This window comes from Anser cygnoides, chromosome Z (genome assembly GCF_040182565.1).
Source record: "Anser cygnoides isolate HZ-2024a breed goose chromosome Z, Taihu_goose_T2T_genome, whole genome shotgun sequence".
NCBI classification, from domain to species: domain Eukaryota; kingdom Metazoa; phylum Chordata; class Aves; order Anseriformes; family Anatidae; genus Anser; species Anser cygnoides.
Window position 1 is genome coordinate 36,874,729 of NC_089912.1, and position 16,283 is coordinate 36,891,011.

At 39.1% G+C, this 16,283-nt stretch overlaps 1 protein-coding gene across 2 annotated transcripts; it reads left to right on the plus strand.

Moving 5' to 3' along the window:
* Nucleotides 1–15,998, plus strand: LYRM7 (LYR motif containing 7). 2 transcript variants are annotated; one of them, XM_048046130.2, is made up of 5 exons: nt 1–81; nt 2,599–2,671; nt 4,112–4,182; nt 6,574–6,655; nt 8,132–8,291. In XM_048046130.2, the coding sequence occupies exons 1-5, from the start codon at nt 64–66 to the stop codon at nt 8,152–8,154; spliced, it is 267 nt and encodes an 88-aa protein (XP_047902087.2). In that variant the 5' UTR covers nt 1–63; the 3' UTR covers nt 8,155–8,291. The 2 variants fall into 2 exon arrangements, with proteins under 2 accessions (XP_047902087.2, XP_047902086.1); XM_048046129.2 differs by lacking the exon at nt 8,132–8,291 and adding an exon at nt 15,311–15,998 and having other exon boundaries at nt 4–81.
* Nucleotides 15,999–16,283: the final 285 nt, after the last annotated feature.

The window sequence follows — 16,283 nt, forward strand, 5'->3', positions numbered from 1 at the left end:
CGCCCCAGGCCCCGCGCCCCTTCCGCCTCCGCCCCCTGCGCCAGGCAGAGCAGGGCGGTCGCCATGGCGAGCCGCGGCCGGGTGAGCGCGGCGCGCATGCGCGGCGGGGGGCTGGGGACGGGAGTGGGGTCGGTGGGGCCCTGCGCTGCCCCCACCCCCCGGGGTCGTAATTTGCACCCCGGGGGTGGGAATAGCGACCGGGAGCAAATTTTATGCTTAATAGGGTGGTTTTTTTGTTTGTTTGTTTGTTTGCTGGCGTTAATTGAGGGGTGAGGACGCGGAACGAGGGAGCGGTGGCCTCCCTCCTGCCCGCGGGGACGTTGTGGAAGAAGGAGGCAAGCTGCGAGGAAGGAGTCGTTTAGTGGGTAAAATTACATTAAAATAAGAAATTATGGCGCAAAGGTGAAAAGCGGGAACAGAATAGGCTTCCAAGCCTTTCACCTTTACAGTACAGAGGACTTCCGGGGGAATTTGAGCCCGTTTGTAGTGATTTACAGCCTAGTGTCAGGGCTGCTAATACTTAGGTGTACACATCAGGTGTTAGGGTGGTACTGTGTTTCAGCAGATGGCTGTGGGGCACGGAGGGGTGAGTCCATCAGTAACCCCTGCCCCCAGGCTGTCTGAGGTAACCCTTCTGTCACTTGGTGTGGTGAAGAACTTTCCAGGTGGGGCGTGCAGTTAACAGGTAAATAGCGCGCACACAACACACACCCCCACCAGAGGAAAAGAAAAATAATGAAAAATGTTGATCCAGCAGTTCAAAATAATCATGAAATGCTTCCTCTGGCTTCACCACACGTGCACGTTTGACTCAAAGCTGTTTGTAATGGTAATTGTGTTATTTGCAAAGATCGTGAAAGATTATGGAACTGAAATAGTAAAATACTCTCTCTAAATAGCATGGTCAAATCTCCTAAAATGCATCAACAGATCAAGAAATTTACTTGCTGATTCTCAATTGTATTGGTGTATTTTCCACAGTTTCAGCCCAGGGAATTCATCTAGGGAATGTTTTTTGTTGGCTGTGGATTTTTAAGGGCATGGAGTCAGGAGAGTCCACATGCTCTGATTTCATATGTAGTATATCCTCAACAACAGGGTACTTAATCATGAATTATAAAGTGCTCTACTCCGCTGAGGTGTAACAAGATTTGAACTTTCTGTTTTTTGTAAGTTGTCCCTTAATAGCAATAAATTTATGTTAGTGTTATGTTATGGAAGCAGTACTAAACTGTTTGAAGGTTCTTACTGTTTCATAGCTTTTCTCTCTTCTCCTCTGTCTTTTTCTGTTCCTGTGTGTCTGGATGAATTATCTTAAAATGTAGCCGAGTGAACAGTTGAGCACAGGGATGAGAACTTAAATTAAAAATCTAAAAATGTCTTGACATCTGGTGGAAGTGAAAGCATTCAGAGATGCTTGCTGCTTCTTTTTCTGTCACTGAGAGACCGAAAAAAGAGACAGCACTTTTTCCAGGGCCCTGCTAGGATGTATTTACTGGCTGCTGTCCCATCATTGGCCTTTTACCTCCAGGGGACAGGCTTGCTTGCTTCTCCAGTTTACAGGTACAAAGCACGGTGATGGATAAGAGGCATTTCTCAGTTACAGACCTGCGTTTCCTCTGTTTCCTTCTGAGAAATTTGTGGAATACTAATTGTGAGAAAACAAGATTATTGTGAGGTACTGAGAATTGTGCCTTCTAGTGGTGCCTCAGTGTAAGAGGAAGTGGTAGAAATAACTTTAAAAGGTGTCACCTTAATGGACTTTTTTTGATACTTGTCACAGATTGACATGAGGTCAGGAGTTTCAGAGGGTTTCTGTAATTCATGACAATCTGTGTGAATAAACAGCCCAAATTATATGCCTGTGAGCAATGATTATCAATATTTTTGCTTTACATCCATAGCAAGATCTGTCATCTCTACATTGTAAATCCTAATTTTTCAAGTGTTTGTTTTTAATGATTTTTTTTATTTGCTGATCTGGCAGTTACATTTAGAGAAATACTTCCATTTTTTGTTGGTTTTGCCCCATTACCTGTAGAAGGTTATAACTGTGTATTACAGGGAGAAATTAAAAATACTTTTTCTGATTAGTTAATATACAATTTCGAGATCCTTTGTAAGTTCGCTTTCTTTACAGTGGCTTTTAACTGTGAGAATACTTTATCTTTTTTTTTCTTTTTTTTTAATTGGAGAATATCCAGTAATGTAACCATGAAAATCGTTGCACAGGTATTCTGGTTCTGTTGTTTGTATTTGATATTGGCACAATAAATATGCTTGCATGAAGGTATTTTCAGGATTATATCCCCACCATGCCAAATGACTACTTACATGTGTATTGCTAGTACTCTGTAGCATTTCAGATTGATTTGTAACATCTAGAACCATCTAGGAATTTTATTTCCTTACATCTGCTTTGGCTGCAAGCTATTTGATCAGGAATTGAAGTAAAGTGTTTCAGGTACTGATTTCATACCAGATGTCATACTAAAAAGCAGCAGTGTGAAAGCCACAACACTGTTCATTGCAGCATGCTCGTTTTAACTAAGAATCTTGCTGGCAAACAAGCTAATCCTATTGATGTTGTATTGACAGGTTTTGAAGCTTTTTAAATTGCTACACAGAACCCGGCAAGAAGTTTTTAAAAATGATACCAGAGCCCTTGAAGGTAAGATAGATTTTTGTGTGGTGGATGCTTACCTGCCTTTTTGTGGAACTTCTTCTCTGTGTGTTACATGCCTGAGTAAGATGGATGCTTACAGTATGTGTCGTTGCCGTGTCTGTGGAGATTTGATAGGGCTTCTTTGTTAATGTCACAGGGATGCTGCTGCACCTGTGCTCTTTTTACTAAGGATGTAAAAGTGATGAAGGGAGCTAATAATACTCCCTTTTCCAGAGGAGGTGATGATGCTTAGTATTGACTCGAGCCAATTCTGCAGCTCCTGTTTGTATTTAGCTGTGCTAACTCTTCTCTCAAGACCAGTGAGTATGTGATTCAAGAGCCAAAAATGCAAGGGAAGGAGATGGGAGTACTTCTTTTTTTCTCAGTATTGGCCTATGCCTATTTTAAGCAACTGTAATTTCAGTAGTAATTTTCCTGTCTTACCCAAACAGCCTTTTCAAGAGAAATAGCAACTGTATTCTGTTCTTTCTCTGTATTCTTTGCAACTTTTCCCATTTTTGGAAATTTTGATTTATTTTTTTTTCCATTTCGTGTTTGTTGTGGTGGCATACAGAGAAGATAGGCAATATGAAGCTGTGAATGTTCTTATTTCTACTGACTTGTTATCATAAACAATGCTGCTGTTGTGAGGGAGGGTATATCAATGCCATTTTATGAAAAATAGCTGGAGAGGGGAGAATTTATATTCAGATGTTTTCATTCTTTTTTGAAATGTGTATGTACATATTTTGTAAGAGAGAAGGAGCTTAAGAAGTAGGCAAAAGAACATACAAAGAGAAAACTCTTAATTATCTTTCATTGAATGATTCCTTTCCACATTTTATAGACAATTATTGGGGAAACCTGTTTGCGTCCGTAAACAGACATCCTTTAAGTTGAAATAAAAAACTGACTGTTAAGAGTCAAGCTTCTTAAGGAAACCATCTCTTTTTATTGAACCGTGGTGGTTTTCTAGGATTTTTTTAGCTTTTTTTCCCCCTCTTTCCTTCTCTTCAGTACAACCAGAGCATATTTAATTCTAAGTGCTGGAGTTTATCCTCTTCATGTATGGCTGCCCTTCAGGGGATAAATACTGCTTCTGCAGTAACTGACATTTTAGTAATGGCCTCTGTATGTCAGTTCTTTTTAAGGCTCATAATGCTAGATGAGCAATCAAAGCACTGTATTTTACTGCTGGACCAGTCAACTCAAAATCTGACATCACCTGAAGTCCATGGAAATCTTGTATTAAGACTTTGGACTGAGTGCACCAGGAAGGAAATGATGTCTTAGGGGAAAGGAGTAGGTAGCCAAAGGAATGTAGACAAAAGCCAGGTTAACAACCCCGAGGCAAATATAATGGTCATAGGATTGTGAGCTTTGACAGTGACAAATCCATGATTATGATTTTGTTCACACTTTATTTACTTTGCTTGCTTTATTTAGCTGCAAGACAAAAGATAAATGAAGAATTTAAAAATAACCAAAATGAGACATCTGAAGAGAAAATAAATGAGGTATTTATTTGTTTGCATGTTTTTGTTTGTTTGTTTGTTTCCAATTTGAATAAAAATACTTATAAAAGGGGAGCCTTTTACTTAAAAGATCTCTAAACCAGCACAAATGCTTACTGAATCATTATGAAAACCAGGTGAGTCAGAAGAGGCTTTTCCATGGATCTTTTTTTATAGAGAGTACATCATAGAATTTTGCACGTACAACAATATATAGGGAGAAGGCTTCTTCTGGTATTCCAATATGCTTATTTTGAAACTTAGAACAATGTTAGTGTTTTATGTTGCTATTTTTCATGAAAAGATTTGTTTTCCTTATAACACACCTGAGCTTTGTTCACTTAAGTTTACCTGTTTAGTTTATTGTGCAGAGAAGCACAGAAAGAGGGAGAAGACTTTAAATAATCTGCACAGTTACTGGCAGAGACAAGAAGGTACTTTGATTCCTGATCACAAATGAGGTGGCTTCTTTTGTAGGAGGTAGAAAACAGGCAAATGGTCGTGACTATTGTAGCTCAGAGAGATTATTTATACTATTGGGCCTTTTTGGCTTTTTGTTGTTTGGTTTTTTTTTGCTTCTTTCCTCATGGTGCATTGAAAGGAATAGAACATTGCATTACCTTTGTTCAGTTATTTTAACACATTTTACTGAGTAATTCTTCTAAAATTCACTGAGGTGTGAAATGAAACTTCTCTATTAGCTATTTCTGGTTATTACTATCTATTTGGAGGAATAATATAGACATTATCGTTCAGCCTTGTAAGGGCCACATTTCCAGTTTCATTGGGTGCTACTGAGTAGCTCTAACACTGACAATAATGTGTTGTAAAGTGCTTCCATCTGTCCCTTGTGGAAATAAGTCTAAACCTTTCCAACTTTGTACCATTTCTGCTTCTTGTCAGGCCCTAGACGTAATACTTCTTTGTTTATGTTCCAGGTATCTGCTTTGTTAAATTGTATGTTCTGTGTGTGATAGGTGTACAAAAAAATACTTGCTGTAGTTTTTAAAACTATATTTGTTAGGAGTGGCAACCAACAAAATACATATGTAACTTTTTTAATATGGGTTTATGATACATGGATTTAAAAAAGTCAGTGGAAGAAATTCTTGACTTTCACCAAAACCACAGTATCCTAGAACACCATAGAAGCTGGGTGTTATATATATACTGAAGTGACTTGAATGCGGAAGAACTGAATCAAATGACCTATGGGACTTTTAAGAATCTGGAAAACTATTTGCATAAACACCAGGGGAATTATTGTTCAACTACCAAAAGTAAATGCTGAGCAACCGCTGTTCATTGCTTTGCCAGAGTTGAAAGCCGCAATATCTTCTAATATGACATCATATATTAAAGTATGTAGTGACATAAGGAGGTAGGAGTAACTGTCAGCAATATTAAAATGTGAGATGCAGCTGCATCTACAGCAGCATTTTAGTTCAGAACAGGAGTGCGCAACCTTGGTTGTCTCCACGTACTGTGATTTGGCTTCTTTTGTGAAGCGGTCTCAGAGCGCACGACAGTTCCTTTAAGATGAAGCTGAAATGGAAGGCGTGCTTCAAGAGCGTGCAGTCTGGCTGCTAATGCACATTGCACAGGGGGAGCCAGAAGATACCTAGTCCAAACCCTTTAAAAGGGAGAGGGTGCGTAGAAATTTTGTGTAGATGGCAAGTCCTCAGCTCCTATTTGTACTTTGCAAAAATCCTTTCCTGTTGGTACACCCTACTTCCTAGTGTAGGCATGTCTCCCAGAGCGACTCACTTGTGCTAATTCATTTATTTCTGATGAAGGTATCGTGCAAACAAGTACTACAGTTCTGGTAATTGCTCAGCAAAATTGGCAAGGATTACTCTGTTTATCCTTTTGATGAGGGAAGGAATTCTGGGCTTTTTGCCAAATATTAATGCCTCTGCTAATCATGGTCCTCTGTGTTTTTTTTCGTTAACCCTCAGTGTTCTTGTTATATTTTGCCCCTATTTTTGTGTCCTTATTTCAAGAGCAGGAATGTTAAAAGAGCCAGCTTGCGCTTTCGTTAGAGGGTACTTGAATTATGTTATTGAGGCATTCACTGATATCTGTGATCATTGGAAAAGAGTTAATTCTTGTGGTAATTGCATTATATTTTATTCCTTTGCAGGTTTAATTGGGTGTATAGATTTTATACTACTGTATGCTACTGAGCTTGTTTCCTTCTTCTCATGCTGTATGTAGTTTGTATGTCAGCTTGTCTGGTACTCCGTGACCTCCAAAGTGAAGGCTATGTATAGATCATAGGTAGCTTATTGCATAATAGAACTTTTGTATTTGAATAGCTCTCTAATGTAGAAAATACCTTCAGGAATAATTGCATATTATTTAAATTGCTCTTTTTTTTTTTTCCTTTACTAGCTTCTGAAAATAGCTTCAGATGTTGAAGTGATCCTCAGAACTTCTGTTATTCAGGCAGTTCACACAGATTCCGACAAAATACGTGAGTAAAGCTGCTTGCTTAAACATGTTTAAAAATGTTGTAGTTTGCTTAGTTTTCAAGTTTTACATGCATTTATTAGAGGGATAGAGAGGGCAGAAGTCTTCCTCTTGTTTGTTTCTCTGCCCATACAGTATAATATAGTATAGTATTGGTACAGTATAATTTAACCAGTAGAAGTTTCAAAGATACAAATTTTCTACACAGTTGTTTTTTGGTTGTGTTTGTTGTTGTTTTTTGAAATACAGAAGCTGGTAGAAGAGAGGCACAAACTGCTTTTAATGCTCTCATGGAGAAAAATAAGTTTTAATTGGTACCTTAACCATTAGGAGTGACAGCAATTAGTTAGCAAGTCAAGTTGCATGTACTGGCTAATCAGTCAGTGTATGTCTGAAGGAATTAACCACAATTTCTCTAGGTTTTTGCTCTGCCAAATAGGTAGAAGCTGTGTGAGGAGAATTAACAAATGCAGTGTGTATGCTGCCTATAGAATAGCTTTTTTTGTACAGGACTGTTGTGTTCTACCCAAAACCTTGTTCTGACAACTTAAGTTGCGGGTTCTTCCTTGGAGTATGCCACACAGCGATGACCTTGACGGAAAGGCCTATCAAATTCTGAAATATTGACTCCTGGTTTGGAAGTCCTCTAGTCTTGTAGGCAGACAGAAGAGAAGTAGTAGGTTCAGTTTACACCAAACAGATGTGTAGTGGATTATAGGGTAAGTCTTCAGGTGTATACATCATTTCCTTTCTCTTCTGTTTAGGAGGAAATTCTTCACTCAGAGGGTGGTGAGGCACTGGCACAGGTTGCCAAGAGGCATTGTGGATGCCCCATCCCTGGAGGTGTTCAAGGCCAGGGTGGATGAGGCCCTGAGCAACCTGTTCTAGTGGGTGGTGTCCCTGTCTATGGCAGTGGGGTTGGAACTGGATGACCTTTGAGGTTCCTTCCAACCCAAGCCATTCTATGAGTTAGTGGTGTCTGTAAATCTTTGTGTCTATTTTCAGGCTTAGAATAGCCGTAATGATCAAGGGCAAAGATATGTCTAGACTGTGTTGGCAATGATTCTACAGTGGTCCTAGGCAGGTGGCAGTGGAAGAGTAGGAACAAAGCAAGTACATTTCGTATCTTCCAGGTGTTTACAGCTGACAACACCTCCAGAGCCAGGGATGGTTTCTGTTTTAGTTATCCTCAGTGAATTTCTGTATCATGTACTTGCTTCCATCAACCCATGCAAATTTCTTGCATCTAGGTGTTTTTGTCAGAGAATTTACTATGGTTTGCATGAAGAAGCGCTTACTGTAGTATGTTTGGAGTGAAGTCCTGCTTGTGAATCACTATCCGTTTTCACCAAGCTTCTCATGGGTTTTTAAGCCCCTTGTTGCCTTTGGTTTGTTTTCTTCACCTATGGAACGGCTTCTCTGTGAAACAACAACTGAACGGTTGTGATCATTCTGTTGCTCTTCTTTGCATTCTTTCCAGTTCTCCTGTATGTGTTCAAGTGAGGAGGGCATCAGAGCTAACACCAGTCATCAGGCTGTGGGCAAACCTGGAGTATTTCATTTTTGGCTGCCACATTCATTTATTTATTTTTACTAAATTATATTGTTTTCATTAAAATCATTTAAGTGGTCAAAGTAAACTTTATCAGTTTCTTTGCATTTGGTATTTTTTTGAGCCTGCGTGCACTGAATCTCTCTACATTAAAAACTGTTCAGGTTGGTATCATTGGAAAAATACTCCACTGTTCAATTCCTTTTCCAGGTCATTTAGAAATACATTGAAAAGCATGGATATCAATGAAAATATGTGTAGAAAACTACTTTTGACACCCCTCCATTGTGAGAACTGTTCACTTACTTTTCATTTCTTTTCATTACTTTTCACCTAGAATCATAGAATATTCTGAGTTGGAAGGGACCCATAAGGATCATTAAGACCAAAACCTGGATCCTCACAGGACCACCCAAAAATCAGACCCTGTGTCTGAGAGCGGTGTCCAAACACTTCTGGAACTCCAGCAGGATCAGTGCCATGACCACTGCTCTGGGGAGCCTGTCCCAGTGCCCGACCCCTCTCTGGGTGCAGAACCCTTCCCTAACACCCAGCCTGACCCTCCCCTGTCCCAGCTCCATGCCGTTCCCTCGGGTCCTGTCGCTGTCCCCAGAGAGCAGAGCTCAGCGCCTGCCCCTCCGCTCCCCTCGTGAGGGAGCTGCAGGCCGCCATGAGGCCTCCCCTCAGCCTGCTCTGCTCTGGGCTGAACAAACCAAGGGACCTCAGCTGCTCCTCGTACGTCTTCCCCTCTAGACCCTTTGCTATCTTTGTAGCCCTCTTTTGGACACGCTCTAATAGTTTTATATCTTTTTTATACTGTGGCACCCAAAGAGCGGGACAATCCCTTCCCTCGACCAACTAGCAATGCTGTGCGTGATGCACCCCAGGATACAGTCGGCCATCCTGGCTGCCAGGGCACACTGCTGGCTCGTATTCAGCTTGCTATTGACCAAAACCCCCAGATCCCTTTCTTTGGGGCTGCTCTCCATCCTTTCATCCCCCAGTCTGTATGTATAACCAGGGTTTCTCCTTCCCAGGTGCAGAATCCAGCACTTGGATCTGGTTAAACTTCATATTGCTGGTGTTTGCCTAGCCCTCTAGTCTGTCAGGATCTCTTTGCAAGGCCTCTCTACTCTCAAGAGAGTCAACAGCTCCTTCCTATTTATTGTTGTCCGCAAACTTCCTTAGTATACTTTCAAGTACTGCATCCAAGTCATTTATGAAAACATTAAAGAAAAGTGGCCCTAAAATGGAGCCCTGCAGAACCCTGATAGTGACTGGATGCCAGCCTGATGTAACCCCATTTACTATAACCCTTTGATCCTGACCTATCACCCATCATATTATGTGTTTGTCTAGCTGTATGCTGGATATTTTGTCCATAAGGATGTTGTGAGAAACAGTATCAAAAGCTGTGCTGAAATACAAAAAAAATCCATCAATTGGCTTCCCGTGGTCAACTAAGTGGATGACCTTGTTATAAAAGGAAATTAAACAGGACTTTCCCCTTCTGAACTCATGATGGCTGCATTATCTTACAGGTGTTTTTCAATAACTCCTAAAATCATATTTTCCATAATTTTACCAGATACGGAAGTGAGACTGATAGGCCTGTAATTACTAGGTTCATCTTTCTTGTCATTTGTGAAAAATGGGGTAACATTTGCCAGCTTCCAATTGACTGGGACCTCTCCAGATTCCCAAGACCGTTTGAAATTAATTGAGAGAGGTCTCTTGAGACATCAGCCAGCTTCCCAAATACCCTGAGATGAATCCCATTGAGCCACATAGACTTGCATGCATCCAGCTGGAGCAGCAAATCCTGCACAAGTTTGGAGTTGACTGGGAATTTATTGTTCCCACAGTCATGGTCCTCCAAATCAGGGCTGAGTATCCCAGGGCCCGTCATTGGTGTTGAAGACAGACATGAATTAAACGTCTCTATACTTCGTGTACATCCGTGTTTGTGAGGTGACCATTCTCATCAGGTAACAGACCTACGTTATCTCTGGTCCTTCTTTTGCTGTTATCATACTTCAAGAGTCCTTTTTGTTGTCAGCCGCAGTGCTTGCCAGCTTCCACTTTAACTGAGCTTTGGCCGCACAGATTTTCTCCCCACCATGGCAAACAGCATCTCCGTAGTCCTCCCATGTTGCCAGCCAGACCTTGCTTCCAGTGGCCACATGCTTTCTTTTTCTGCATAAGCTCTAGAAGAAGATTCCTGCTCAGCCAAGCTGACCTTTTGCCCTGCCTGCTCGACTTCCAGCATTTTGGAATTGCCTGCTCCTGTGCTTTTAAGAGGTGGTGCTTAAAAATTGACCAGCACTGATGGACTTTGCACAGTTTAACCAGTGATACGTCCATGCAAGACCTTCTGTCATTATACGGCTTCCATTTTCTTAAGAGCATTCTTTGAGACATTTCTGGGAATGCAGGCATGCTGTGGCAGCGTGACAAAAGCTATTTAGAGAATGCCAACGGGGGCTGTAAGGCAGAATTTCCATCACAAAAAATGGAATCCAAATGGATTCGTATTCAAATACTAATTTATGTTCTAATACAATGTGTGTAGGGATAGGGTTAGGAAAGTTGGAGTCCACCTGCAGTTGATCTTGGCAAGGAATGTGAAGGACAGCAAGAACAGCTTCTTCAAATTTAGCAGTAGGAAGAGGAGGAAAAGTGTGGGTCCACCAGTGATTAGGGCAGGGGACCTAGTAAAAAAGGACATGGAGCAGGCCAAGGTATTCAGTACCTTCTTTGCCTTATTCTTTCCTCATAAGATTTGCCTTCAGGGGTCCCAGGCCTCAGATATCAGTGGAAATATCTGGAGCACGAACAACTTACTTATGGTAGAGGCAAACAAATCTAGGGAACACTTAAACAGACGGGGTATACGAAAATCCATGAGACCTGATGCAGTGCGCCCATGGTGCTGAGGGAGCTGGCTGATGTCATTGGAAGGCTGCTCAACTGTCTTTCAAAGGTCATGGTGATTTGGGAAATTGCCTGGGGACTTGGAGAAAGCAAGTGTCACTCCCCTTTTCAAGAAGGGCAAGAGGGAACCTGAGAGACTACAGGCTGGTCAGCCTCACCTTGATTCCTGGGAAGATGGCAAGCCAATTCTCGTGGAAGATGTTTCCAAACATACTAAGAACAGAAGGGTGACTGTGAGTAGTCAGCAAAAATTTATGAAATCGTGCCTGACAAACTTGATGCCCTTCTGTGATGAAAGGGATGACTTAGTGGGCATGGGAAGAGCATTGATTGTCGTCTTTTTTGACTTTAGCAGGGCTTTCAGTGCTGTCCCCTGTAACATCATCATAAGAATACAGTGACAGAAATGCCCCTGCCTAATTTTACAGAATTCTCGGAGAAAAGGTGACGACAAAGTTTGCGTGGTAGATGGAGGTCTTTCAGAGTCTAGCCAGGAAAACTTTGTCGTCTAGCAATAAATGCTACAGAGTGTATTTGACTTTATGAAAACAAAGGATGTCATTATGCAGTTTCTTGCCTGTTAATTTTTTCTCTGTATGTGTTTTGGATAGGTCTAAGCTCTGCTTCTTGCTATGCTTGATATTTCTGTAATAAGAATAAAATAATAATTTCAAAACAGCCGTCACAGTTTGAGAGCCATGTGTTTTGTGTGTGTTTGGAATATATATTGAAGAGAGAAATATTTAATCTTGACAGGTAGTGAGTCATCATGTAAAAGATCAGGAATGCTTAGAAAAGTGTAGAGCATTATGTTAAAAGTTCCCAGAATAAGAATGAACACTATTAAAAATGTCAAGAGTGGGTAGATATTCCTGCTTAATTATACAGAGAGTATTCGGTGAAGCTGGAATTTACATTTACACCTAATAACCCAAAAAAATCATTTTTAACTTTACACAATAATTCATACAGGTCATGGCAATGTTTTTTTTCTTTGTGGCCAGAAGCAGGTTGTAAGTCAAAATACAAAAAAGCAGAAGATGAAACTAATTGTATGGCTTGATATTGTCGTAGAAAGAGTAAAAGCAAATCTCCTTCCAGAGAGAATATACAGACATTTATACCGTAGTAAATTGATCAGTAACGAAACATTAGTTCCTAAGTACCATTGCTTGAGCAGGTTTCTAGTGTATTTGTGTCTTTCCTGAGAATCCAGCTTTGATTAATCAGATAGGACTGTGATAGAGGCAATTCTAGTATAGCTCTTATTATAGTATTAATGTCACTGGTAGTAGAGAGGGTGCCATTAGAAATTTTCTGAAACCATATCCAGAATTTCAAGGGAGTTGTCAGCACAGTTTGGTAACAGTTTATGCTGAGCAGCATGGTTAGTGTGGTACCTACTTATCAATGGGTGTGGTTTCCATTGCTGCTCCATTTTTTGAGTATGTCGTACTGCTGTTCCCAGCCTTGCCTCTTTGTAAAGAAAAAATGTCAAAGATTAAAAAAAGGAAAAAGTTGGAAGTGGGACTTTAACTTTCAGTTCAGTCTATGGATAGCTGTCTAGAGGGCTTCTTAGTTTTATTTTTCCTTTCTGACATTGCAAGCAGAGTTTTGTCTGTAAAAACCGTGCCTGAAGCACTTGCATCTTTAGGGAAGTGGTATCTTTTGGCTCGTTAACTGTGCTTCTTTTAACTTTACTTAAAGCAAGCATGTACATGATGAAAATAATCACCTTCTTTTAACTCCCCTTTGCATTTTGGTACCTGCAAGCCAGTTTACAGAGGAAAGTTTGTTGTAGGAAGTCCCTCTGTAGGTATATGAGTCCGCTTAAGTAGTAAATTGAACAGGTATTCATTTTCAATACAGCTTTGATTTAAAAAGTTGTAGTAGAGTAAGGTCAAACTCCTTAATTTTTATTCTCTGTGTTAACTTTCACAGTGCCAATAGAATTTCAGTTATCTCTTATGTTTTTATGGTATCATCGTGTGTTACATGAGAGGCTTGGTGCTGATTTAGAGGAAAAGAAAGTTATTTTCATTTGCAGATTCAAGGATAAGTAGCCTTTAAGAAGCTTTCAGTTGTCTTCAAATGGATATGAAAATGTGTTTATGGTTTTCTAGTTTAGAATGGAAGAAATATTGTGAACTTGTCTTGCTTCTAAATGAGCTATTCTTTAAGTTACTAAAGTTAAGATAAAAACATTTAAAATCATTTGTAGTGTGTCTTAAGGTGGCTGCTTGAGTTGCTATTAGCTGGCAAATAAAAATAAGTGAATCCCTTTGAAAAGTTAACTTTTCATAGTGTTTTATTTTAGTGCTACATGTTTATTTTAGAAATTTTGTAGGTTGCTGTAATAGAAAGTGTGTTGGCCTATATGGAGTGAAAATGTGAAATACCTACATTTGGGCTGTATAAACTTAGTAATAATTAACTACTAATTAATTTTCTTGCTTCATTTAAAAAAAAAAAAAGAGTTTGAAGTGATTAGTTCTGTCACGTGAAAGAAGAGAGGGGAACAAGAAACTAGGCAAAATATGTTTCAGAAGCCTATTGCTGCAGTTTGTTTACTTAACTGAGTTCATAATCTTTAGACTCTTAACTTTTCGTATTTTAGCTGACAATATACGATTTAGTTACATCTGCTGTTTTTCTTCCTCTGCATCCTGCATCTCTGGTCTTAGGCAGTGAGAACAAATATTGATCGGTAAGGGGAACGTTTTCCCTAATCAAATGATATAATTATGTGCTGTCGTAACTTTAGAAACAGTGCACAGGGCAATGTTAAACTTTCCAAAAAGAAATTGGGACTGTTGTGTATAGTCAAGTTTGTATTTACTAGTGAATTAGGTTGAACTTTCCTTACTAGAGATAAGACGTTTTCATTTAAGAGCTTGTTAGTCACATTAGACAATTTTTCATTTTTTTCCCCAAATGATCCAGTATGAGTTATGTTATCCAGCATGTTCCATTCTTTTCATTTTAATTTCTAATGGTACAAGTAGAGTTTACATTTTAATAACAAATCACACATGCTACATGTTCTGATTCTTTTGATGTGCTGAGTGTGACATGTGATAGCATATGTTCAAAACATAGCTTTTTAAAGGAAGATTTAAAAGTTGTTTCAGTCATTATCTGTTTGTACATAGTGTTTTTCAGTACTTTATATCGAATTCTGTCTTTTTTAATTTCTGTTACCTGTTCCAGGTGTGTATATCAATATGACTTGTCATAAGATTAATTATCAGTCTTTTCACTGTAAGAGAAACAGAATTGCAAGTTTATTTAAAGGTCTTAGAAACTTATTTAATGGATTGCTGTCAGTCCACAAAGGCAAAAGGAACATAACCTTAAGGAAATCAATTTTCTTTCTTACAGTACACGGGTTATCAGTGTACTTGGGACAGAATGTCATTGCACGCGTGCACATGTACATTTGTACAGGTTTGCTATATGCTTAGCTGATATCTGACTTAGTCAAAGTACAGGATTATGATTTGGGCTGTTTGTGCTTTAGTTTGTACTGCTTGAGCAAATCCAACGCAACACAGCTCCTTCCCCTCAGGAAGAAAGGACAGGCTGATTTCTAAGAGCTAAAAGGCAAGAACTTACCAGAAACAGGTTAAAGTGATGCGTAATTAGACAAACCCTGACCTGATGCAGTTCTGTGAGGATATAGTGGTCATAATTGTCATTTGATGCTTTCTTTTTCTGTTGGCCTGTAAAGCAGCTGTGACAAGATGATTGTTACAGATTAGATTTCAGGAGGTTGAAGTGGAGGGTTATGCCAAATTTAATGTTAACTTTGGGAATTGTTGAAGTAAACATAATCTGACTCAGGAGCGTTAAAATTGCCATTCTCTTTCTTATTAAAAGCTATTGCAACAGTTTGAAATTTTTTATGAATTATTAATGCTATTAAAATATTTTCAGTGTTGCTAAAAGGAAAAAGATGAAGGAAATATTCTGTCTAGCAGAAGGTAAAACCAGTATAATTTTGTCTTAGGTAGTTACCATGATGCTGCTTGTATGTATACCATAAGTTTAATTCTTACTTTAGTAACCTGATTTTTTGTTTGGAAATGTTAAAACAACTTTATGATTTTAAGTAGTATTTGCTATAAGATGATATTTGTAATAGTTTTTTTTTTGTTTTTTTTTTTTTTACAGTGCTCATACCCAGGAAGGATCTGCTGCAAGACAATACTCCTTACCTTGATAAACCAACGAAAAAGCGTGAATCCTGAGGAGAGTATGCCCTTCTCCCCCGTAGGATAATATCTGGTAATAAGGCCTGTGAAAAACAGCAGTAGATACCTGTCTTAACTGTTTTTCAAATTTTAATTTTTGTTATTATTGCCAAGAACATGGACTAAAACCAAACTGTTTTTAAGTTTTACTGTTCGTTATGATATCATTGTGGACATCTTTTGTGGAAGATACTAATATTTCCACAGAAGTTCGAGACACAGTTCCCTTAAAAAAAAAAAAAAGTGCATAACTATATATATATGTGTGTATATATATATATGTATGTACTGCTAAATTGTGTTACTTCAGCCAGGAAGTTTTTAATTATGATAATTATCAGACGGAGATTGTTTCCCAGCAATCCAGAGCTTTTGGAAACTAAATGCAAGTGAAATGCAGTTCTTAATCCTGATAATATTTATAAGTTTATCATCAATCATATACTGCTTTGAACTAGTGAAAAGCCATCTTATGGAGCTTCACGTTAAGTTTATGCTTTGACTCAAAAGCATGATTTCTGAAGTTGTTTTTAACTGTACACTAAAATACTGTAATGTTTGAGACTTCTTAAGGTTGAATAAATTATTCTGGTGTTGCAGATGGGAAAGTGTGTGTAGTGTTTTTCTTCTGGCTCGCACCTTTGAATGAACAAGGAGGGTTAGCAGGGTTTGAGTTTGTGGTTGACAGTGGAACAAGAGAATTTAACCGTAACCTCACCTCAGGATATTGCTGTAGATATCAGGGTCTGTGAGTAATTTTGTTTTTGTTTATCTTGTAATTACAGTATTATAGTAACATAATGAGGCATTTTCCAAAGGAAAGTGTCTTCTTACTTAGTTGCAAGTGATCTGACTTGCCTAGACTGAATTTATGGTGAGTTTTACTAAGCCCT